The 26441-nt window shown below is 40.8% G+C and overlaps 1 protein-coding gene across 1 annotated transcript in view; it reads left to right on the top strand.

Annotated features, from left to right (window-relative positions):
- Nucleotides 1-26441, top strand: part of DNAH9 (dynein axonemal heavy chain 9) — a gene marked incomplete at its 5' end in the record, with an annotated part of 330910 nt that overhangs the window by 3129 nt on the left and 301340 nt on the right. The window contains 7 exon segments of the mRNA XM_014590899.1: nt 2046-2308; nt 2964-3130; nt 14056-14926; nt 18804-18934; nt 19249-19375; nt 24199-24351; nt 25535-25660. Of these exon segments, the coding sequence (XP_014446385.1) occupies nt 2046-2308; nt 2964-3130; nt 14056-14926; nt 18804-18934; nt 19249-19375; nt 24199-24351; nt 25535-25660 (1838 nt within the window).

Raw genomic sequence — 26441 nt, 5'->3', positions numbered from 1 at the left:
CTCCCTTTGTTAACCACCTTCTAGTCCCTACCCTTACTATCTCTAGTATCTACAGTCTTCATCTTACTTTTACCTCTAAGCTGATTGTCCTTTCCTTCCCAGCAGTTTCTTCATGTGGCTTTTAGGACTTGTCATTTTTCTAGTTTTCTGTGTGTCTCACTGGCTGTGCCTTCTTGGTCTTCTTTGCTGACCTCATCTCCACTTCTGGGCCTCAAAATATGAAAACTCCTGAGATCTCAATCCTGGACTTTCTTCTCTATTTTCATGCATTTTCCAAGTGATATTCAGGCTAATGCTTTTTAAAATCTATGTGCTAATAACTGCCAAATTTATATTTTAAGCCCTACGTATCAGGAGCTCCAGACTCAAATTTAGCTAATAATAGTCTTCCTTAGTGTCTACTGCCTATGAGGCATCATAAGCCTAAAATGCTTAAGACCTATTCTTCTGCCTTTCCCCACAAAGAAACTAACCTTGCCTAGTTCTTCCTCTTATCTTTAGTCATCACCATGATTTACCCTCTTGCCAGGATCACTGATTTCTCTCATCCCCTTACACCTCTCACCCAATGCACCAGTGAGTTCCATTGGCTCTGCAAGCAAAATTACCTTGAATATGACTCCTCATCTCTACCATCCAGGTCAAAGCCTGAGCAACCACAATACTCTCAACTTGCCCTTTCACCGGCCATTCTTGTCTCTCCACCACCAGCGCCATCATCACTGGCAACATTACTGTCAGCTAAAATCTGTTCTCCTCCAGCTACAGCTACTTTTGGAAATATAAATCTGATCATGCATTCTTCTGCTCAGAATCCTCACACTTAAAATAACATCTGGACTTATTGGCACATCCAATGAGGCTCTGTATTATCTGGCTCTGACCCTGTTTCCCTTCCTGTTTCTTTCTGTTCTCCTTATGCTTCTGCCACCCTGACTTTTCTTCACTTCAAACAAACCAAACTTTATTCAGCTCCAGTGCCTTTAATCATTCTATTCCCTTTACCTGGAACACTCTTCTCCCATTTCTTTTAGTGACTCACTCTTTTACATAATTTATTTTTCTGCTCAATATCACCTTCCTGACCACGCCCTAGAAAACAGTCCTATTTTAATCTCTATCTCCTTATTATGACTTTTTTCATTGGTACTCATTACCATATAATTCATTTCATTGATTTATTTCCTTTTTATTTTTCTCACTAGAATGTAAGCTTCCTAAGGGAGAGTCTTTGTTAATCTTATTTATCATTCTTTCCATATGACCTGGAAAAAGATGATCAATAAATATTCATTGAATTAAGAATGATCCCATTTAACTCTTATAATAACCAGTAAGAGATAAATAATTTTTCCAGTCTTATGAGGAGACTTCAACAAGTTCAGAGGGAAAAAATAAATTAAAATACAAGGTTATTTTGGTGCAAAAAACATTTTGAAATCCGTGAATAGTTTTTTCCCCATAGTATGCATTTGCCATGCACTTTCCATGAAACAGAGCCTTAAATGTTAAATGACTTGGCTGTGATCACATATCTAATAAGTGTCAAAGTCAAACCCAAATTTATGTTACTCTAGAGACTATGTTTTTTTTTCTTTCTTTTTTCTTTTCTTTTACACTTCTAATTTTGGAATAATTTCAGGCATCGTTTCGAATAAAAAAATAATACAAAAAGTTTTCTTAACAAATGGTAATGTCATATATGACCATAATACAACTACCAAAGCCAGGAAGTTAATATTGATTCAGAACTAGTTATTGATCTACAGAACTTATGCTAAGCTCACTGGTTGTCCCAATAATACCTTTTTTTCTGGTCCAGGAGCCTACGCAGGATTATGGGCTACATTAGGGGTCCTGTCTTCTGAATCATGGGATAGGTCTCAATCTTTGTTTTGCATAACCTTGACACTAGTGAGGAAGGGCATATTCTTCATACCAGGGCATAATCTATGCAGTGTGTTTAGCAGAGTGCCGGACACAAGGTAAGATTTTCATAGTAATAGCTATTGTTGTCAAAAAAATAAATGAGTATTCCTTTTGAGGAGAAGAAGAGGCTCCTCATGTTGTATTTGTGTTGATTAGCTTGGCCGACCTTGAAGAATTTATAAAAAGTACTGAGAGTGGCTTACTCAAGAAGGTCGAAAAAGGAGATTTCAAAGGATTGGTTGAAGTTATGGGACACCTTATGGCTCTTAAAGAGCGGCAGAGCAGCACCGATGAGATGTTTGAGCCCTTAAAGCAAACTATTGAATTGCTGAAGACCTATGAGCAAGAATTGCCGGAAACAGTGTTCAAGCAGCTGGAGGTTAGTGCCAAGCTTCTGTGTTTGTGTTCTTTATTCAAAAAAGAAAAATAGAGGGAATTTTTAGGATTTCAGAGTGGGGTGAGGTTGGTTGTAGTAAATGAAAAACTGGATTTGGCGATGACTCAAGTCCATGTTTTGAAACTGCAATGTGTAGCATATGAGTAATGTCTAGCACATTCTGAAAATAAATAAATATGTAATGCTAGAGATATTTGAGAGTATTAATATTCTTGGAGATTATTTTTCTCACAATTAGGTGAGCCAGCTTTTTTATTCACAGGGAAAAAAACCTTCAGATGTAAGGAATGTTAAGATGGTTTATGAGGAAATGTGAGGCATAAAAGAAAATAACCAAGTACTTCTGAGGAATATAGAAAAGGGCAACCATTACTGGGTCAGAGGTTGAGGACAAGGACAGTGTTGAGTAAGAAGTAGGTGATAGTTCAAAGAGCAGGCAATCACAGAGGTAAGCCAAGGAAGAGTGGCTTAGAGGAGGGAGGTTGTAGGGAACGGGTGAATGCACCACCATATCACAGTATGACCTAGTAGCACACATGAAATTATCTTAGTACTCTCTGGCTTCTTGACTATGGGGGAGGAGAGAATAGGTCTGACCATAAGTCGTAGGTCTGACACACCGTGGTCTTTTTTGCAGGAGCTGCCTGAGAAATGGAACAACATAAAAAAGATGGCTGTTACTGTGAGACAGCAGGTGGCCCCACTACAGGCAAATGAAGTGAGCCTCCTCCGCCAGAGGTGCACTGCCTTTGATGTTGAGCAGCAGCTTTTCTGGGAGCGATTCCACAAAGAGGCCCCCTTCAGGTATGGACCAAAGTCACCACTGCTGCCTCACAGTAGTGAGTGTGTTTCCCTTAAACATAGCAATCTTTGATTCATCCATGAGCTTTCTGTTGAGCTTGTGTATTCTTTCAGCAGATGAAAACCATTAGCAGCTGTCCCTTCCATTTAGGTCCTTTGGTGAGAAGGTGGTGCTCGTGTGGACAGTCCTATCAGGACTTGTAACGAAATGGCCAAATATAGTGCAAAAAATGCCTTGCCTTAAAAACAAAACTAAACAAAAATCTAGCAGCTTTTTGTGTCCCTAACTTTACAAACGGATTGTATGTAGTAAAATTATTAGGATTTTATAAATATTTAGCATGCTAAATTCTCAGAGTTCTGTCCTTTTGGGTTTTGTTTGTTTGTTTTTGAGGTTATTGTCATAGGACACAGGTGCACATGTGCTTCTGGAGAGACACAGAGACAGTGAGAGGGAAAGTGAGAAATCACCCCCAGCGGAGATGACCACACTGCCATTTCTTCTCCTCCACACTCCTCCTGGGATCTTAGGCATGCATGCACATGCACAGGGCATGATTTTCAAGCCGCTGGATCCAAGACTTAAACCACGGTCAGCCACGTTGAAGTCCAGAGATGGAACCACGTTGCCACCTGTTGGCCCCATGTTCTTTTGGTTTTAAAAAGTGGCAAGACATTTAAGTAATTTCAGAAGGCATCTTGATAGCCTCATGAGAGAATTCAGGTGAAGATTCACTTCAGGGTCTTTTTTCTCTGCTTGGTAGGTCTCAGACACTTCCCTTCCAAGTCTTCACATGAACAAAGCAACTGTAGGATAGACAACAGCTTTCACATGCACCCATGCTGTGTGCACACTTCCTGTCTCAGGCTTCTTCCCCTGGTTGAGGTCTTCCAGGGATCTGCTTCTACTGCACCTCTCAGCACAGAAAATCCCAACAAGCAGGACAAACTGGTTCTGAATGGTCCTGTCTTAATGTGCCAGCTGCACTGGTTGCCCTCTCCTCACTGGCGCTCCACGGTTTATTTTCTCGTTACCTGGGCTAAGTTTCTTGCTGGGTCTCCTCTACAGTTTTTTGGTAGACAGACTTAAAGATATCCAAATTGGAAAATGCCCCATCCATGTAAGGAGTGAGGGAATTTTGTTGTTGTTCTTTTTGGGTTTTTTTTTTTTGTGGTTTTTTGTTTTGTTTTGTTTTGCTATAGGGCACCTGTACTCACCAGAGAGAGACAAACAGAGAGAGAGGAGAGAAGGAAAGTGAGAAATCACCCTCCATGGAGGATGGCCATGCTGCATGCCCTTGCCCTTCATTCTCCTCCCAGGATTCTAAGGGGACACACATGCATAAGGCATAAATACACGAACTCCAGATTCAGGCTGCTTGGGTCTAAATTCAGATCTACGAGTTACTGCCTAAGTCACAGCAAGTTACTTAACACCTTTATGCTTCAGTTTCTGCATCCATAATATGCAGATAATAATAGTATCCACCTCATCAAGTGGGTGTTAGGATTAAAGAGATAATTTTTATTAACATAATAATTGTGCATATTTTGGGGGTACCGTATGATGTTGCAGTACGGGCATACAATGTGTATTGATTAAATCAGAGTGATTAGTATATTCAGCATTTTAACTCTGTCATTACTTCATGTTGGAAACAGTCAAAATCCTCTTTTGAGGACCAGCAGTTAGCATAATGGCTATGTCGCTGAACTCCCACGTAGTCAACTGTGGTTCGAGTCCCGGACCCAATGGCTTAAACTCATGCCGGGCACATGTGCGTGTATTCCCAAGATCCTGAGAGAAGAAAGGAGAAGAAGGGATTGCGGCATGGCCATCCCCCCCGGGGGGTGATTTCTCGCTTTCTGTCTCTCTATCTCTCTCTGTCTTTCTGGCGAGTGCACGTGCCCTATAGAAAAAAGCTCTCAAAAAACTCCCCTTTTTTAATTACTCTGAGATATGCAGTAAATTGTTGTTAACTGCATTCATCCTGCTGTATTTTATTACACTAGAAATTGTTCTTTTTATCTATCTGTAATTTCTATTAATCACTATCTCCCGAAATTGTTCTTTTTATCTATCTGTAATTTCTTTTAATTGCTATCTCCTATTCTTTTCCACTCCATGTCCATCCCATCTTCTAGCCATCATTCTTCAACTTGCTACTTCTTTGAGGTCATTAAAAAAAAAAATTTCCACATAAAAGTGAGAACAGGTGGAATTTCTTTTTCTGTGCCTAGCTTATTTCACTTACGATGATGTCCTCTAGGTTCACCCATTTTACCTCAAATGACAGGATTTAATCCTTTTTAAAGGATAAATAGTATTCCATTGCACATATAATTCTTGCGAGGATTTAGCATGGTGCCTGGCCTGACCAGACATCCTGGTGTGGCTGGGACTCTCCTGGTTTCAGCACTAAGCATCTCACATCAAGGGAAGCCTCTCTGTCCCAGGCAAGTGAAAGTGAAATGCTGCTTATCCAGCCTGGAACACCGTAAGGACCTTTTCCATCATTCATTCATCAAACACTTATTGAGCAGTTGTACCTACCAAGCATTATAGTTGGAGCTAGAGAGAACAAGATAAATATATTTAGAGACAGGGAAGAACAGGTGTGTGAACTACACCTAAGATATACACATATTAACATGATTCTAAAGCAGTGTGCCGCCATTTCAGCTACATGCTAGAATCACCAGGGAGATTCTAAGACTTCCAACATCCAGTCTGTCCTGAAGACCAATTAAATCACACTCTCTCAGGCTTGACCTGTACATCAGCATTTTGTAAAGTTCCCCATTGGTTCCAGTGTACAGCCAAGTTTGAGAACTGCCTCTTTAAAGGGAAATGACTCATTTCCTCTTCATTAATCATGTCAGAGTGTATAACTTCCAGTGAATCAACGAGTCTGTTTTTCTTTAGAATAATTGCCTTAGGAGCCATGCCCTGCTTCCAAAGAAACATCTGTTGCTCAAAATATTTGTTGAAGTCCTTTAGGGACATTTTCGGGATCTGAAGCTTATTCTCTCTCTTTTTTAAAGCTAAATATGTTGTATTTTCTTTTTAGAATTATTCATTTAATTGTATTTATTATTATTACTATTACTGTTATTATTATTATTATTATTCAATTTGACCAGAGAGTGAGAAAGAGAGAGGGAGACCAAGAAAGCAAGCCTCTAGGTACAGGATTTGAACTACAGTCGGTCATGTGGAAGTCTAGCGCTATAACCACCATGTCACTTGGCAACCTTATGAAGCCTATTCTTTTGGCTCTCCCCTGGGCATGTAATTGAATTTTTGAAATTGAACATCAATCTTTCAGACTCAAAGCTGATGACAGAGATAGGTTCTAATGTGAGATAATACTAGTTAACATCAACCACACCAAAGACAGCCAAGAATAAACAATGTCACCAATACCTTTGCATCAATCATCTGTTAGGAAATTTTCAAAATAAGAATCCCAAACATGTTTGAAGAAATATCTTCTCAAAGATACCTCTACAACTGCTTGAATAGCAACAAAAATATTGGTGCTTTTGTATGTCTCTTAGAAATCTGGTAGTTCTCATTCATAGTTACATTGCATTTGTATCACTGGTCAGCTATTGGTTTTTAAAATTTATTTTTATTTGATAGCAGCATTAGTTTTTCTTTCTTAGAACTTTTATCTGCTGACTTTGAGCATATAGCTACTCTTAGCTGGGCTTTCCAAATTCACATCTGTTAATTTGACATGCAGATGAATCTGGAAAAGAATGCTTTGAAAAGAACTGCTCACAGCAATGTAGAAAACCAAACGTTACTGTAATTTTGATGTGTTTCTCTTTTTGAGAAAACCATTAGGACTACCACAGAATAGAGGATTTATTGCTAAAAGGAAATCTTAGTGGGCACCAACCCAGGTCTTTTGCATCATTTCTTTGCTTGGTGCGCTAGAGTGTTTACAATTTGTAAGTACTATGTGTGGCAAATAAGTTCAATTGTGATTCCTTCACTTCTAAATCATTTATTAAATTCTAAATTGAAATCCTAGTGTATTCCTCTGTGAATGCAAATCTCTGTTACTGATTAGATTACACAGGTTCAGTTCAGTTTTTAATGTTCTTGTCTTTGAGGAGAAAAAGAAAATGAGTGTCTTGTTAAGCATTTGCAGTCTGACAGATGCTGTGTAAGGTAAGATTCTTGAGTTGAGGCTTCTTCTCCATGTCCAAGTAAAATTTTGCTTCATCCTTTAGTTCTGTTTAAAATTTTTTTTTATTTTAGTTTTTTTTTCCACAGGACATGTGTGCATGTTGGAGCAAGACAAAGAGAGACAGAGAGTGGGAAAGTGAGAAATCACCCCCTGAGGGCATGGTTTCACTGCAATCCTGCAATCCCTTCTTCTCTGTTCTCCCCTTGGGATTTTAGGCACACATGCATATGTGCCGGGTGTGAATTTCAAGCTGCTGCATCTAGGACTTGAACCTTGGTTGGCCATGTGGGAGTCCAGCATCTTAATTATTATGCCACTTGCTAGTGCCCCTCCTTTAGTTCTTAACTCTAAGCCATATTAGCATATTCGTAGCTGAGCTTTCACACTTTGGAGTAATGGGCTAAGTAATATACTCAGATTCAAAGAGTTTCTGCAACTCTTAAAATTGATGACTAATTCTCCTCCTTGAATGAAAGAAATGTTCTATGCTTCTGGCAGCTCTCTTTCTCTCTCTCAATAGTTTTTAATATAATTTCTAGTTTGCATATAATCATAGTACATCTATGTGGGGTAAAGTAGTTTTTAAAGTACGTATGCAATGTGTAATAATCAAATCAAGGGGAGAAAACATTCACTATCTCCAACATTTATCTTTACTTTGTGCTTCTCTCATTTGAAATTGGCTCCACTGGAAATTTGGAAATACATATTAAATTGTTACCCATGTTCTTTACTGCGTTGTACTATTCTATACGCCATTTTCATGTTGACATGCACTCTTGTTTCTATTAAGCAAGTTTTCTCCATCCCCCCCAACACTCTCTGCTTTCCAGCTTCTGGTATCCACCATTATACTCTCTGCATTTAAAAAAAATTTTTTTTCATTTAACTTTATTCATTTATTTATTTCTTTGTTTATTTCAATTTGACCAGAGAGGGACAGAGAAAGAGAGAGAGAAAAAGTGAGAAAGTGAAAAAGCAAGCTGCCAGGTTTGGGGCTTAAAACACAGTTGGCCATGTAGGAATCCAGTACCTTTAACCACTATGCTACCAGCCAGCCTCTCCACTCTCTACTTCTCTATACAGTCTAATCTGATTCAAAACCTTTGTGATCCTCATGCACAGCAAAGATACAGCACTCCATCTACAAATATTTGCAAATGCCTCTGACATAGACTTCAAACTGTAAAAGATAGTTGGAGACTACACTTCTGAATCAAGCCAGAACCAAAATCAAGACTCTTTATGAGTTTATTTACTTATGTCTTCTACGAGAGAGAGAGCTGCTCCCCTGCAGCAAGCTCTCTGGCAGCATCTCTTGCTTTTTCTTACTGCATTTGAGCAGTCTTCGTAACCTTAAGGAACGATGCCATGATACACAGTTTCTTTACCCATATCAAGACCAAGGTAACCCTGGAATTTCTTAGCTAATACAGTTTATCTCTGTGGGCTCCAGCTCAGTGGACACCTCAATGTTTTCAGTTGGCAACTTGATTCTGTGAATGGCTAGGAGAGCCTTCTTGAAGACAGCCTCCCTTTGGGTGGAGCTAGAGAAAATAAAGCTTTTCACATGGTCCAGTGCAGCAGAAGCAAGGGAAAAGGGGCATTTGTCCTGCTGGCAAAATATCTGCTGTCCCTTCAATTGCTAGAGCAAAAGAATATAATTTCCCAGATACATGTCACTATCCTAAGATTTGTTCATCTTGACCCTCTTCTTCCAGCTATTCATGTTGTAAGCTTCCATGGAGTAGATGAGGTTGTGTTCTCAATAGTAGAGTTGGGGGGAGAAAATGATGTAGGTGCCAGGATTTTGAAATAATACACATTCTCTGACCTCGAGGACTAAGAGCCTCAAGGACAATTTCAAAAATGGGTACTAAGTCATGTCTACTAAGGACCACTTTTGACTCCCAGTGGGGAGAAAATTCACAACCCTTATAGAAGAGGATGCTTGAGTCAATGGCAAATGTGAGTAATTTTAGGGGGAGAAAATGAGCAGAAATCAAGGATATGCTGGGCAAAGAAGTAAGCACAGACAAGGCAGAGAAGGATAAAAATGTAAGAAACAGCTGCAGAATTGCATGTGTGTATGGCTGGGATACAGAAGGTGGGAGATGAGAATGGAGAAGTTCATGCAATCAGGTTTAGGTTTTGTTTTTTTTGAAAGATTTTTGCTATAGGGCACATACACTCACTGGAAAAAACAGAGACAGAGAGATAGAAAGTAAGAAATCATCCCCCACCCCCAGAGTGATGACCACGTCACAATCTTTTCTCCTCCTTTCTTCTCTAGGGATTTGGGGGCACACACACACACACACACACACACACACACACACTTGCTTGGCATGAGTTTCAAGCTGCTGGGTCTGGGATTATGAACCAGTCAACCATGTGGAAATCCAGCACTATACCACCTGCTGGTCTTGCAACCAGGTTTTGACCATAAGCAGTGACTGAGAAGTCTAAGCATGAGAACATAATATAACTACTACTTTAACTACCATTTTCTCTGAGAAGAGAATGAAACAAGACAGACTCAAGGCCAGGTGTTCAATGTGAGAGTGATTATCACAACCCAGGTGAGGAGTGGTGAGGCTTAAAGTAAAGCAATGGCAGAGATAATGGAATGAGGAAAATGGATCTGAGAGATATTTAGGAGAGAGGATCACTAGGATTGATTGATAAGAGAGGATGAGAGAAAAGGAAAGTCCCGAATAGCTTTTCATCTTGTAATTTGGACAGGTAGGTGGAAGGTGGGATTGTCCTACTGTCCACCTAGACTGGTGAGCATGCAATGTAAAGGACTAGGGGATCCCAAGTTCAGCGGTGGACTCATTGAGTTTTATGATCCCTGGGGTGTATCAAGCAGAGGTGCGCCATGGTTCACTGTGTATCAGACATGGTTCCACGGTTAACATTTACCAGTGTCTAGCTCCCTGAGAATGAATTTAAGTCCTCTCTCTCAGCTCATATCTGGGTCAGGCCTGAATCAATCATTTCTCCAAGATCACACACACGAGCACCATATTTTCATGTCTCTTAATCATCATTTTATTCATTCAGACTTTCCAGGCATTTCTCTTTTAGATTAAAATACTTTTCACATTATTACTTCAATTTCAAAGATTCAGTATGCCCTTTCCTATTACTTTTTGGTTCTTAGACTGTATCATTCCCCCAGGGAGTGGAGAACTGCTTGAAGTTTATTAGACACATGAATCAGGTCTATGAAAACTACGAGAGTTTGCATTGAAGTGTCGAAATGGGAAGACAGCTACCTGTCCCCTGTTCCGAGGTTCTTTCTAAAACTTACGCCAAATTAATTTTTATGTGTGTTCAGCTATAGGAAATGACTTCGTAAATTTAAAGTATAAAAAAAAAATCATGCCACAGAGTGAACAAAATTTGGAATAGGTTTGATAAATGCTTACCTCTTACAAATATTTGAGGAACCAGTACTGATTTAATGATGTCCATATGTGCTGAGAATAGCATAGTTGGCAAGATCATGTATTATCTTCTGCGTACACACCAAACACTTAATAGCTCACATCTTACCTAATAGGTTGTTCCTGAATCATACTCCATTAATCAATCAAACAGTATGTGGGCTTTTGGCATTTTCTGGATTTTATAGATGTTAACCAAGAAGCTAAATTTACATTCTAACTTTACTCAAGTCATGATGAAAAGTACACATCCACTTTGGAAATAAAGAATGAGTAGAAGAAGCACTCATGCCTGGTGATTGTTCCTGCTTGGCCCAATTGTCATGAGGATGTTACTTTTCTTCTTTCTGTGGTATGATGAGGACCGCATAGAAGTTCTGGAATATAACCAAGTCCAACTGCCCCTCGCAGGGGAGAAAGCTCTTGCCGATAGAGACAGAGGACCCACTTAAACTCAGAGAACCCCAATCTCATGTTCCGTTCTGAAATCCTTGAAGGCCAAAGACCTGCAGACATGCACATGATGCCCACTCTCATTCACTTCACACGTAAACCTGTAACCGTAGCACGGGGGCCAAAAACAACTCAGATGGACCAAGAGAGAATCAAACATAGCAAGCAGCAGAGTTAATCTGACACTAATTTAATGGTATGCATAACTGTTATTGTGTTGCATGGTAATTAGGCTTAAGTGGTAAGCAGTTCAGGTAAATGACTTTAATTGGTATTACTTTCCATCCATCAAGTCGAATATTTCTCAAAACAATGGAGACACAGGGAATTGGAATAAAGGCATGTGTGTGTCATTGTGTCATTCTCTTCCATTTTTCCTTCTCTCTGTGCCCTGCCAGTCTACATTCACACACATACATGCGTCATATATAGGAAATAGAAGCACAGATAGAAACACACACACACATACACATATGCAGGCACACACACGTATGCACCTCATAGAGAAGAGACAATGACCAATTCACTGATTAGTTATTTCCTCTCAACTTTCATCTTGACGATGAGAAATAGGATGTTCATGTGTATGATACTCTCCTCTGATTTTTTAGAAAATGTACTATTTGGGGGCCAGGAGGTGGCATGGTAGTTGAGGTGCTGAATTCCTACATGACTGACCATGATTCGAGTCCTGGACCCACTGGCTTGAGAATCACACCAAGCATGTGTGCGTGTGTGCCCCAAATCCTGAAAGAATGGAGGAGAAGGGACTGTAACATGGCCATCCCCCCAGGAGCTAATTTCTTACTTTTCTCCTCTCTCTGTTTCTCTGTCTCTCTCAGGCAAGCACACATACCCTATGGCAGAAATCTAAAAAAAAGGAAAAAAAAAAAAAGAAAGAAAGAAAAAAGTACTATTCTCACTTAATTCATTTCCAATGTCTTGCCTTATAATCACAGAAAGAAGAAAACCTGAATTTAATGATGTGGAAGGAGTAAGAAACAGTGTCTTGCCTTATAATCACAGAAAGAAGAAAATCTGAATTTAATGATGTGGAAGGAGTAGGAAACGGGAACCACTGGAGAAAAATCAAAGACTTTTTGAGCACTTTGGTTATAGATACTCCTAACCAGGGCTATGTTATCTGGCTGTGTGAGTTCTCTGACATGCAGGGTTGTATGGGGGAGAAGGAGAAGCTATGAAGACCCTGAGAGTATGTATGAGGACCAGTAACAATCTCCAAATGGATCTGTGCCTTTTAAGTCTGGGAGAGAGGAAGTTGAGGAAATGTGAACTGTAACTGCAAAGTGAGAAATTACTTCTTTTTTTTTTTTTATAGAGGTTTTTGCTATAGGGCACATGCGCTCGCCAGAAAGACAGAGAGAGACAGAGAGACAGAAAGCGAGAAATCACCCCAAGGGCCTTGGCAAGAGTTCAGCACTGTCCTCGTGGCCACTAACAGTGTTTCACCAGCTCATATCACTGTTGTCTGAAGCTGATGCAGCCACCAGCTTGAGTTGTAGTATGGGCAATGTTCTACCTGGCACATTGGAATCACGTAGGGAGTTTGGTAGCCTGGGCCCCACCCCTGGCAATTCCAATTTAATTGATCTGAGAAACAGTCTGGCCATGAGGATCTTTTTTTTTTTTTTTGAGAGGTTTTCACTATAGGGTGCGTGCGCTCGCCAGACAGACAGAGAGAGACATACAGACAGAAAGCGAGAAATCACTCCCCAGGGGGGATGGTCACGCCGCAATCCCTTCTCCTCCATTCTCCTCTAGGGATCTTGGGCACGCACGCACATGTGCCCGGTGTGAGTTTTAAGCCACCGGGTCCAGGACGCGAACCGCGGTTTACTACGTGGGAGTCCAGCGACATAGCCATTACACTAACTGCTGGTTCCCTGGCCATGAGGATCTTTTAAAGCTTTTAGAAGATCCCAACATGCAGCCAAGGCTGAGCACCCGTCACTTCCCTAGAGGGAGCAATGTCCATGTGGCTCAGGGTTAGACTTCTTTTAAAAAAAATTTTTTTTGAGTTTTTTGCTATAGGGCATGTGTGCTCATCAGAAAGACCTCAGAAAGCGAGAAATAACCCCCCCTCCAGGAGGGATAGCCACGTGTTTTGCTATAGGGCATGTGTGCTCATCAGAAAAACCTCAGAAAGCGAGAAATCACCCCCCCCTCCAGGGGGGATAGCCACGTCGCAATCCTTTCTCCCCCATTCTCCTCTTTATCTTGGGCATACACACACATGCACTCAGTGTGAGTTCAAGCCACTGGGTCTGGGACTGGAACCATGGATGACTACATGGGAATCCAGCAACATAGCCATTATGCCAACTGCTTGTCCCAGGGCTAGACTTCTAAGCACTGGCTCTCTTGCTTAATGACTGCCTATCACTGATTTCCTGGAAGGGGTTTAGGTGTTTCAGCTTCTGAAGCAGTGTCACAATGTCCTGTTGTGTCAAGTGGTCTGGAAACCAACAACTAAATTTAAGACAGAGTTTGAAAGAGGCTTGAATAAGGGAGAGTTCCCCTCTATACCTGAATGGAGAAGGCAGGTAGGTGGATGATGAGGAGTAACATTCTCAGACATAAAGAAAAGATCCAAGCATGATTCAGTTTCCCTTCTTGCAATGCTCACCTCACCTCAACCTCCTCGAGTGTTTATTCTTCCTGGGATTAGAGGCTTTGGTGAAAATTACTGTTCTTTTTGAAATAGTAATCATTTAAAGATGTCAGCTGTATTTCTTGGGTAGTTCTCAAAAATAGACCCCTGGGCACTGTGCTTACAAAGGGATCACGTTGTGTTTTGTAGGTTTGATAGCACTGACCCTCATCAATTGCTGGATGCCAGGCACATCGAGATCCAGCAGATGGAATCTACCATGGCTTCCATTTCTGAGTCTGCCAGCCTGTTTGAGGTCAACGTCCCTGACTATAAGCAGCTGAAGCAGTGCAGGAAGGAGGTATGCCAGTTGAAGGAACTGTGGGACACTATTGGGATGGTGACTTCCAGTATCCATGCCTGGGAAACCACCAAGTGGAGAGATATCAACGTGGAAGCCATGGACTTGGAGTGCAAAAGGTTTGCCCGGCATATCCGCAACCTCGACAAGGAGGTCAGAGCCTGGGATGCATTCACAGGTCTGGAAAGCACTGTGTTGAACACCCTCACCTCCCTGAGGGCAGTAGCTGAGCTACAGAATCCAGCCATCAGGGAGAGGCACTGGAAGCAACTGATGCAGGCCACAGGAGTGACCTTCACCATGGACAAGGACACCACCCTGGCACACCTCCTGCAGCTCCAGCTGCATCATTTTGAGGATGAGGTCCGAGGTATTGTGGACAAAGCAGTGAAGGAGATGGGTATGGAGAAGACCTTAAAGGAGCTACAGACCACCTGGGCCGGCATGGAATTCCAGTATGAGCCCCACTCGAGGACCAATGTTCCCCTGCTGCGGTCTGACGAGGACCTCATAGAGGTTCTGGAAGATAATCAAGTCCAACTTCAGAACTTGATAATGTCCAAGTATGTTGCTTTCTTCTTGGAGGAAGTGTCAGGCTGGCAGAAGAAGCTGTCCACTGCAGATGCTGTCATCTCTATCTGGTTTGAGGTGCAGCGTACATGGTCTCACCTGGAGAGTATATTCATTGGATCTGAAGATATTCGGGCTCAGTTACCCCAGGTACACACTAAAGAAATCTTGCTCCCTCTATTCTCCAAACCAGGTCCAGGGATCACCTGGTTCCTGCACTGTCTAGACTCTTGCCTTTTCTGCCTCTCTGCTTCAGTTTCATTTAAGGGCCTCCCACAAATGCTGGCCTTACCCACCACTAAAAGTCAGAGGAAGGGAGAGAAAGTAAAATACACCAGTTTGTCATCAAGATGTGAAGGAAAAAGAAATGGGAACATGGTTTTTGTTTTGTTTTTGTTTTATTTTATTTTGTTTTATTAAAGTCTATACAAGAAAGGAAATTGAAAATATTAGCTACTATAGTTTGGGATCAGCTCCTCTTGGGTTGCTCTGCAGGTCATTAAAATGCAGGTATTGGGGACCAGCAGATGACATAATGGTTACATCACTGGACTCTCATGTAGGCGACTGCAGCTTGAATCCCAGACCTGGCAGCTTGAAACTCATGGAGGGCACATGTGTGTGCATGCCCAAAATCCCAGAAAGAACCCAAAATCCCAGAAAGAGAATGGAGTAGAAGGAATTGTGGCATGCCATACTCCCTGGGTGCATGTGCTATGGGGGGTGATTTCTCACTTTCGGTCTTTCTGTTTCTCTCTGTCTCTCTGGGTGCATGTGTGTGTATATATATATATATATGCTCTCTAAAAAATTTTTTTTAATTAAAAAAAATGCAGGTACCAACCAAAAGTGAGCCTTGTTTCCAGGCTCACATAAGTACCTTCCCAGCAGGGAACCAGTCTGTAAACCTCTGGCTTATTCCAGCACACTGAGCACCAGAGCTCATGGAATTACTGCACAGTGGATTGTCAAAAAAAAAAAGTGGTATATATATATATGCTCTCTAAAAAATTTTTTTTAATTAAAAAAAATGCAGGTACCAACCAAAAGTGAGCCTTGTTTCCAGGCTCACATAAGTACCTTCCCAGCAGGGAACCAGTCTGTAAACCTCTGGCTTATTCCAGCACACTGAGCACCAGAGCTCATGGAATTACTGCACAGTGGATTGTCAAAAAAAAAAAGTGGTAGGGACCAGCAGTTGGTGTAATGGCTATGTTGCTGGACTCCCACGTAGTCGACCGCAGTTCAAGTCCCGGAACCAGTGGCTTAAACTCACACTGGGCACGTGTGCATGCGTGCCCAAAATCTCAAGAAGAGAATGGAAGAGAGAGGACTGCAGCATGGCCATCCCCACTAGGGAGTGATTTCTCACTTTCTGTCTCTCTGTCTTTCAGGCAAACCCACATGCCCTATAGCAAAAACCTCTCAAAAAAAAAAAAATGTGGTCTTCTCATTATTATCTGCTCTATTGTTTGATTGCCCCTTTTAATTAGTCCCCATTAATGTGCATTACCTATTGCCTCTCACAAAGTACTTATATTTGCAATGATAAATAATAGCAGACAATTCTGTCATAGCAGTTGCAATTAAACCAAACTGAATAAGCTAGATTTTATACATCTCACATGCTAATGAGCGAAGAAGTACAGGCTTGCTTAGAAAGGGGAAAAACATAGGTAGAGATATTTGTAGCAACTTCAAAGGAAACTTTGAAAACTTTTGATTAAAAATATTAAAGAATTTGTATCATTAACTTCTAAACAGTGCTACAGATTTGTGTACAAAATATGTAAATCTATGTTTTTTCTTTGTATTAGCACATAACAATTTCAAAACATAATAAAATTAGTCACAAGCTTACATCCTAACTAGTAGCTATTTTCATTTACTTTGAATATTTCCCAAGTTTTGTTCACATATATACTTATTTTTACATAATTTTTTTCAGTGTAATTGCAATGTTCTATTTAGCTTTTTTTTTTTATTTTCTTGTAATTTGCCAAAGTGTGTGTGCAAGCTAGGGAGAGACAAAGAGGGAAATTGAGAAAGCATCCCCCAGCCCTTCACAGGGAATGATCATGCCATAATCCTGTCTCTTCCATCTCTCTCTCCGCTCAGGATTTTGAGCATGCATGCCTACATACCTGGTGTGTCTCTTAAACCACTGGACCTGAGACTTGAACTATGTAGTCAGCCATGTAGTATTCAGCCACTTCAACCACCACGCCACAGGCTGGCCCCTATTAATTTCTTTTCATTGAGACCTTTAGGCCAGATATTTGTGTTACTTCAATGATCTTGGTACTATTTTTACTTGCCAGAGGGCATGTTCACTCACCAGAGAGATACAAAGAAAGAAGGAGAGAGAGAAAACACCCTTGATGGGTCATGATCACCCCACAATCCTTTCTCCTCTACTTCCCCATCCTTTTGGGATTTGGGGAATGCACACACATATATCTGGCATGTTTTTCAAGCCACTGGGGCCAGGATTTGAACTCACTATTGGCCATGTGGAATCCAGTTCCTTTAACCACTAGGCCATGGGCCAGCCCACTATTTCCTTTTTAATCAAAACAAAATATCACCTAGAGAAATCATAATTTACTCTTGTCAGGCACTCCTGTTTGTAGATATTCTTGAGAGATGATTGTGGATCACAGAGCACAGGGACAGCAGGCCTGGGCTTAAGTTTTCACTCTCCCCATGCACTATGGGATGTTGGACAAGTTACTTGACCTCTCAGAGCTTTGGATTCACCGTATGTGAGTTGGATCTAATGCCAGTGACTCCTTCAGAAAGTTCACTGAAACAATACACATAGCACATACCACTCAATTGTTGTTATGAAATAGTAATATGACAAGTTCTGATCAGGTGTGGGTATTAGATGTAAGTGCTTTATACATTTTTAGTTTCTCAGTCATTTCAACAACACTTTGAGGGGGTACGTATTTGGGGGAAATAATGATATCAAATTAATTTTGTTTATCATAGTAGTATGTTTGCTGAAGAGAGACTTACATTGGTTACGTCAACTTTTGCTCAACTGGATCCATTATCACTCAACATAGAAATCATGTATTTTATGCCTGGGAGTGGGAAAGTCCTGAGACCTTTTCAGGGATCCTCAAGTTGAAAACTATCTTAATAATCATACTAAGAAGACCAGCAGGTGGCGAAGTAATTAAAAGCGCTGTACTCCCACATGGCTAACAGTGGTTCAAATCCCTGACCTAGCAGCTTGCTTTCTCTCTCTCTCTCTCTCTCTCTCTCTCTTTCTCTGACCCTCTATGGTCAAATTAAAACAAATAAATATATAAAGTTAAATAAAATGATTTTTTAAAATAATAAACATGCTAAGATGCCCCTCATCCTCTTTACTCTCATTCTTCCTTGGGCATACAGTAGAGTTCTCCAAAGACTATCTGACATGCTATCACAATAAATTAGATGAAGAAACAGATATGAAAATACTATTGTATTACTATTCAGTCAGATGCTAAACAGATTCAAAGGAAAAAAATGAAACAATGCCATCTTTTTCTCTATTTTTTTGGTTTATTTTGGAAAATGTACTTATTAGGTCATCAGAAAAGTCATGACATATTTTTCCATTTTTCTATGCAAAACTGTGCCATGACTTTTCCAACAACTCAGTATTTTAGGTAAAAAATGTATAGTAACAAAATGGGTTTATTGTTGTTATTTTAAAAATGGATTACTGAATTTTTTATTATTTTCTAAAACAAGTTTAACCTCTAGTACAGAAAATAGATATGACATGATAGATATTTCCTAAATAAACAAAATCTCTTGGGACTCCTTAGTGATTTTTTAAGAGGTAAAGGGATTCTGAAATAGAAATGTTGAGAACTGTTGTTTCAAACCAAGGTTGTTTCATTCTTTGAGGCTCATGGTTGGACTGAACAACCCCAGATTGGGTTTTTGCTTCTGACTGGCTCCATGAGGGGAGCATCTTGGATTTGGGGAGAGTGATAGTATATTTCCCTATTTTTCTTTGAAGGATTCTAAAAGATTTGAAGGCATAGACATTGACTTTAAGGAGCTAGCTTATAATGCTCAGAAAACTCCAAATGTAGTGGAAGCCACCAACGGGCCAGGGCTTTACGAAAAGCTGGAGGACATTCAGAGCAGGTAATGGTCCATTTGCTGCCCCACTGGTAATGGAGGGGGCAATGTTTGCTTTCCCTTCTGTCTCTGACATCTTTATTTAACTGCCGAAGTGAGTGAGTTGGTAAGTGTATCTGTGCACGTCCTCTACCTTGCCTGTATGTTTGGGTAACATGGGGTGTTATTAGAGGTGTTTATGCTGATATGTGTCTGCAAATATCTTAACTGTTTCTTGTGCTGATTTATGCACAGATTGTATATATCTTGCATTTAGGTAGTCTATGGGTCCTTATGGGTCTAATCATCCTTAATTAGGAAACTGTGTTCTGTGCCCCCAGATTGTGCCTGTGTGAAAAGGCCCTGGCAGAGTACTTGGATACCAAAAGGCTCGCCTTCCCTCGGTTTTACTTTCTCTCCTCTTCGGATTTATTAGATATCCTTTCCAACGGCACAGCTCCACAGCAGGTAAGCCAGAGGAGCCCCTGTGAGAAGACCCAGAGCTCCCTCCTGCTGGGAACACGATGTTATGCCTCCTCTCTCTGGCAGTGTATATTTTGAAGTATGTTGGATCATTGTTAGCCTCAGAGCTTGCTTCATTCTTACCACTACAGTACTGAGAATGCCTACCAGTCCAGTCATGGCTGTTCCCTAAGGTAGAAGTGGAGGGAGGGGCTTTGAGGAAGGCAAGAGTGGAAGGGGTCAAGCATTTACAGAGAATGTCTTCAATATGTTTCTGAAGAGAGATCTATTCAATAGTGGCCAAAAGTGATAGCTAAAATTTACACGGGGAGTTAAGATTGGAAGTCATATTAACCAGACAACTGAGGTAGGTTAATGAAAGAAACATATGTGAGAAGTCAAATATTTAGGGTTTAGCCTCTGGTTCTAGCCATTTATTGGCTATATTATCTTGAACATACCACTTTTTTGCAACTAACTTTCCTGCTTTGTAAAACAGGAGAAGTCATATTAGTCTACTTTCTATCAAAAGCCAGGGTCTCATTGTTTTTATGGCTAAATAATATTCCATATGTGCTGTATTTTTTCAATCCATTCATCTATTCTTGGACGGTTAGGGTTGATTCCATGTCTTAACAATTGTGAATAATGCTGCAATGAACACAGAGTGGGTACAAAGAGGGAATCAAGGGGAAAACATTTAATGAACACAAAAATGGAAAAATTATCAGTTTGTGATAATATGTATAGTAATACCTTTGAATTTGACTAATATACAGTTTATTCATACTGGGAAAATTCATTTTGTGTACTGTGAAAGTATACAGTGATTGAATGTTAAGAAAAAATTAAGAAAATAAAGAAAAAAATACAAACACAAAACAAACAAGCAGAAACCTGCTGTGTTTTTGCATATTAAAGCATCTAGTTGAAGCACTGTTGGTACATAGCACTATTGGATAGTGGTTTTCTCAAACTTGAGAGTGTGTCAGAATCATCCAGAAAGTTGTTAAAATTCAGGTTCCGCAGTCTCATTCCCAAAGTTTCTGAGTTGATAAGTCTGGGTGGAGCTGGAGAATTTGCATTTCTAAGAATTTCCCTAGTGACACTACTGGTCTGGGCATCAAGCTTTGAGAACCACTGCTATCAACCATGGAGTCTGAGTCTCAAAATGACTGCTATAGGAAAGGGATGATGTCTCTACTGTATGTTCTCTTAGCTGTCTTCCTTTTTCACCTTAACATGAGTTCAAGATTTGTTATTATTTCTTTTATTTTTCTTTAGACTGAGGATATACAGTCAAGATACTATGTTCAGAAGTCACTTAAATGAATTTTTACCCTTGACCATTTTCTATCTTCAACGTACCCTTTCTTTTTTTACTTTTTTTAGAGGTTTTTGCTTTGAGGTATGTCCACTCATTGAAGAGAGAGATAGAGACGCTGAGAGAGAAAGTGAGAAATTACCCCTCCGGGGAGATGGATGGCCTTTGATTCCATGTCTCTCGTCGAGAGACCTCCTGGGATTTTGGGCATGCATGCACACATGCCTGGCATGAGTTTGAAGCCACACCTGGTCCAGGACTCAAACCACAGTTGGCCATGTGGGAGTTCAGTGACATAACCGCTATGCCATCTGCTGGTCCCAACATATCCTTTCTAACTTATTGAAATTATGTTTTTGGTTTGTGGATAAGAAGCAGAGTACTAGGTGGTGCAGTGCTAATGCAACTGGGCCCACATGGGGAGGTCCTTGTTAAATATTGTCAAGTGTCTCTCCCTAGGAGTTCTACCTTTTCTATCACTACAGACATGGCTGGGAGCATCTTTAGCAGAGCCTTGGTTTATATCCGAAGGCATCTCAGTTCTTACCAGGGGTACATATGCATACCCATGGTCTAATCTAGCTGAGGCTGGGGTGGATTGTGATATGAGGTCTCTGTCAGGGGTACTTTTCTTGCTCTCTCTTTGCTCTGAAGAAATTTTTGAAAGTACTAAAGAGGTGCCAGCAGATGGCATAGTGGTTAAGGTGCTGGGCTCTCACAAGGCTGACTGCAGTTCGAGTCCTGGACCTGACTGCTTGAAAATCATGCTGGGGATGTGTGTGTACATGCCCAAATTTTCAGGAAGAGAATGGAAGAGAAGGGATTATAGCTTGGTCATCTCCTCTAAAGGGTGATTTCTCACTTTCCCTTTCACTGTCTCTCTCTCTCTCTCTCCATTAAGTGCACATGCCCTATAGTAAAAACCTTGGGGAAAAAAATGACTAAAGAAAGATTATACACAATGTTTATAGTCTTTCTTTTTTCCCCTATAGATTGAAACATCCAAAATAGCCCAGGCATAGTCAGGTTCAAATACTTATTACATTAGCATTCTATTTTATAACCATATTTTCAATTAATTTTATATGCAAAAGGGGTAAGATCATTACCAGACTTCATATTCATTTTATACACAATGTGCTCATTTTCAAATGTATATTTTGTTTTGTTTCTCATTTAGTTTGAGTAAGTCTTTGAGTAGCCACCCTCCTCCACACACACACACACCCTAAGGGATGAAGCATGGTAGAATAATTCCTAATTCCTTCCATATCTGTGACTCTCTAGTTTCATATGTGAGTGACTGAGTGGTCAAGTTTAGAATTCACGGGTCACAGCTATTTGCCCCCAATCCATGCAGACATCACTCTGCTGTTTGTTGTTACATTGAAGTCATTTGAGGCCTACCTCTTTTTTATTCATTTTAACTTTTCTATTTAGCCTAGTTTCTTTCTATCTGAATCCTTATAAAGATAAAAATTTAAATTTTAAAATGTTTGCGTATGTTTAGATACTTGCTTTATGTTGTTAATTTTCCTGACACGTGATGAGATTGTTTTTCTTATCAGAAGACCAAAGCTTCTGTTAACTTGAAAAAGTTTTCTTCCAGCATGTTTTTTCTTCTTCTTTTTTTAATTGCTAGAGGATGCACACACTTGCCAGAGAGAGAATAACTCCTAATTCCTTCCATATCCATGATTCTGTATCTCATCAGGATTTCAGGCATGTGTACACACACTCATGGCATGTTTTTCAAGCCACCAAGGCTGGTACTGGAACCGTGTCTGGCCATGTGCGATCTGGCTATCAATGCACGGTGCTTAGCCACTGCATTACAGAGCTAGCCTTCAGTATATTTTAAGTAAAGAGGCTTCAAAAAGTCCATGAAAAATGGAATTAAAGCACATGTTTAGTTTGGTACAAAAATCTTTTGAAATAATATCCATTTCCATGAACTTTTTGAAGACCCTCTCCTCTATATTTCTATTCTATTTATCTGGATATTTTTTTTTCTTTCAGGTTCTTCATATTTCCATGAGCTACATATATTATCTTGTCTTTAATCTTATTTTTATCTTTTAGTTCTCTTCCTTGGCATTCTTCCAAACTTTCTCAAGTTTGCATATACTGTGTCAGTTCAGCCCTTGACCACTGTTATAAACTGTGTCGTCATTGTTAGCTCGTTCACTTTCTCTCTCTACCTCTGCCAACTCATCCTTAATCTTGTATTTTATAGAGTTCTTGTTTCTTTTATTTAATTGAAAGAACAATGAGGTGATACATTTCACATTGTTTCTTTTATTGAAAAAAATATATGTGTGTGTGTATATATATATATATGTATATATATGTGTGTATATACATAAAATAGGAAGAATATTTTACCTCTTAATTACTATTAACTTGAAAATGGAAGAAAGGATTGCACTGTGACTACATCATTTTGGTGAGGAAGTGCTTTCTCTCTCTCTCTCTCTGGCAAGTGCATACATCCTCTACCAGTTAAAACAGAAAAAAATAAAAATTTTATGTTTTATGATACTTTCTTATGTCCCATGTTGGTTGTGTTTTTGGTTTTGTTTTTGCTTGGTTTTGTTTTTGCTTGCTTTGTTCATTTCTTTATTTGGATCCACTATCTATCTGTTCTTGATTAAAGGAAAGTCTATTCCTTCAGTCTTTGTCCTTAATCAGTATGGGTGGTGTCTCTTAGAGTACTCTCATAGTTTACCTAAATACTCTTTTTTTTCCCCTCATCTCCTAAGCTGGAGAACTGGTTGTTCTAAATTTAGTATCAGAACTCAGGGTACCATCAGCCTGAGGGCACTTTGTATTTATTCAAGAAGCTCTCCCAGAGGGCGGCTTTTCTTTGCTTCTCTTTCGGCCTACTATTTTCCTCACCTGAGGACTCTCAGCCTCTCTGTCCTGGGCATCACTGTGAAGGAGCTCTGCATCCTGCAGCGTCACACTAGTGTGCAGCCCAGCTCAGCCAGGCCTTCAGCTCTCTGTGACCATGCTTGCCCTTGCTTCAGGCCCTCCTGGTGTTTACCTGCTGCACTGAAGAGATTCCAACATGTGTGACTTGTGTCATAGACCACTGTTGCCACCACTCCTGACTCTCCAGACTCTGGTGGATTAGCATTCTGCTGCCAGCTGGCCTTTGCTTATCTCCTGTTGCACAGTGGTGTTTGCTTAAGAAGAAGGTTTATGAATTAACCATCACTTTTGTTTCCAATCTTATCCTATCTATAGCAGATCATGCAGAAACTTATCAAACTATTTGGCTTCATTGGTTTGTGGCTAATGCCCAATTCCCATTTCTCCTTTGGCCAGTTCAGTTCTTCCCATCTTCATATCACTGTCATTCCCATAAACTTCCTTCTAAATGCTTGGTATCCATCGTTCTGTCTTTTACAAGGACTGTCATAAGGAAGGCCCCTAAACAGTTCTAATAAGCCACTTCCTGGACACATTTTCTAACTCTGTGGTATGTATCCCTTCCCTTCAGGTTCAACGTCACCTTTCCAAACTCTTCGACAACATGGCCAAGATGCAGTTCCAGTTAGATGCCAGTGAAAAGCCAACCAAGACAAGTCTTGGCATGTACAGCAAAGAAGAAGAGTATGTGGCCTTCAGCGAGCCCTGTGACTGCAGTGGGCAGGTGACGTGATCATCCTTCTCTCTTTCTGCCCATCCTGCTCAAGTGTCTGCGCTCAAACGTGGTCAGCATCACCTTTGGGAAACGTCTCTCTGGCCTTGGGCTGGAGCTGCTGTCCATGCTCTGATGCAGCCAGCTTCCCTTGACTCGAACTGACATTGGAGCAGCCTCTAGTGCCCTGCTGTCCTCTCTCTGGGAAGGACACATGTCAACATTCATATCTCTTCCTTAACCAAAGACCTGTGCAGAGAGAAATAAAATGTACATAAACAACTTCCCAAGTCAACAAGAAAAGGACTTTAAAATGATTAGTTGCACCAGGAGACGGTAGCATGGCAACCCCTGGAGCACCTTGCAGGGGAGTCTGGAACACTGAGAAAATGGCCTTTGAAATTGACTGAGATATCCCCTCTCTACACAAATACAGCTCAGACTCACTTCCTTCCACAGCCCTTTCCATTCGACAGCCAAATATACTCTGTCCTGGAACTACTAACTCCAGATCTCCCATGTCCTATCCAAAAAAACACAGATCATGGGACTCTGCCCTTCTTACACCACCTCCCACTCTTCAGCACCACCACTAAAATACAAGCCTTTCTTTGCCCATTATCCTAGGTGATCCAGAAAAGCGTTGTCCCTGGGAGTTCTAATCTAGTGTAGAGTAAAACCCAGGAGAAAAAAAAAAAAAGGGATCTTTTATAGGATTCCACCTTTTCCATATGTATTTTAGAAAGCAATTCTAGTACCAGAAGATAACCCAAAGTTCTCAGTTATATGAGTGTGGCCCTAGGGTTTAATTCAGAATGTGTTCTTTTCAGAGTAAGCAAGCGTTTAGTTGGGAAGCATGGTCCTGACTACATCTCCATACTCAGTGTGGACAAGTCTACAAGAATCCACTGACTTATTTACACCTTATATGCACTCTGGGTACCAGCCCCTGATCTCCTTACTGTGCCTGCATGTTCCAAATGGACACATGAGCCTATTTTTGATTAAACCTAGTTCTCACTTACCACTATCCCGGATTACACAAATAAAACATCTCCTTGAGCGTTCTAGTGGCTGCCTAGGGTGCTCACCATGCCTAGGCTCCATTTTCTTCCCTCCCTGAGTGGAAGAAAACATGTAGCAGTGGGCGAAGCTCCCTCGGCACCTGGTATCTGACCCACAGCTCTCCTTTCAGGTGGAAATGTGGCTGAACCACGTGCTTGCTCACATGAAGGCTACTGTGAGGCATGAGATGACAGAAGGTGTCACTGCCTATGAAGAGAAGCCAAGAGAACAGTGGCTCTTTGACTACCCAGCTCAGGTATTCCTCTAATGGGACCTTCTAAAGGCCCCTGTCCTCCACCAGTCTCCTTTCTCAGATGCCTCTCTCAGCCTTCAGAGGCTGCAAGGTAACAGACTTGCTGGATGTTCACCATCAGGAGAGGCTTGAGTCTCAGAAGGCTGTCAGGGGCCTGCAAGATGGAGAGCAGGGCGAGAGCCATGATCTAATTCAAGGATTACCTTGGGAAGTCAAGGGTGTCTGTTTTTACCCTCACTGACTGCCATAGAGAGAAAAGGTAGACAACGTAACTTTTTGAACTAGCTTACTTTGTTTTATATTTTTACTTTTTTAAAGAGGTTTTTGCCTTATGGTGCATGTGCTCACCAGAGACAGAGACAGTGAGAGGAAAAGTGAGAAATCACCCCCCCAGGAAGGATGACCATGCCTCAATCCCTTCTCTTCTTGGGATCTTGGGCACACACACATGCACCCAGAGTGATTTTCAAACCACTGGGTCCGGGACTTGAACCCTGGTCATCCATGTGGGAGTCCAGCAACATAACCACTACACCATCTGCAGGTCCCTGAACTAGCCTACTTTGTATGTGCCAAGATATGTGCTGAGTGCAGGAGACACCAGCATAGAACAACATAGAACTGTCCTGCTGGAACTTACAGGATCTTGTGTTTCTGTCACTTACAAGTGTGACTGAGGTGATAAGGGGGGACTTCAGGAGCACATAGCATGTAGTGGAGCCTAGAAGCCACTCCTCTGAGGGTATGATGTTTAAGCTGAGATTTAAAGTAGCGATTAGCAAGC

Source organism: Tupaia chinensis, unplaced genomic scaffold (genome assembly GCF_000334495.1).
Source record: "Tupaia chinensis unplaced genomic scaffold, TupChi_1.0 Scaffold000495_1, whole genome shotgun sequence".
Classification (NCBI taxonomy): domain Eukaryota; kingdom Metazoa; phylum Chordata; class Mammalia; order Scandentia; family Tupaiidae; genus Tupaia; species Tupaia belangeri.
The sequence above is the reverse complement of the archived record's forward strand: the minus strand, read 5'-3'. Positions and strand labels throughout refer to the sequence as shown.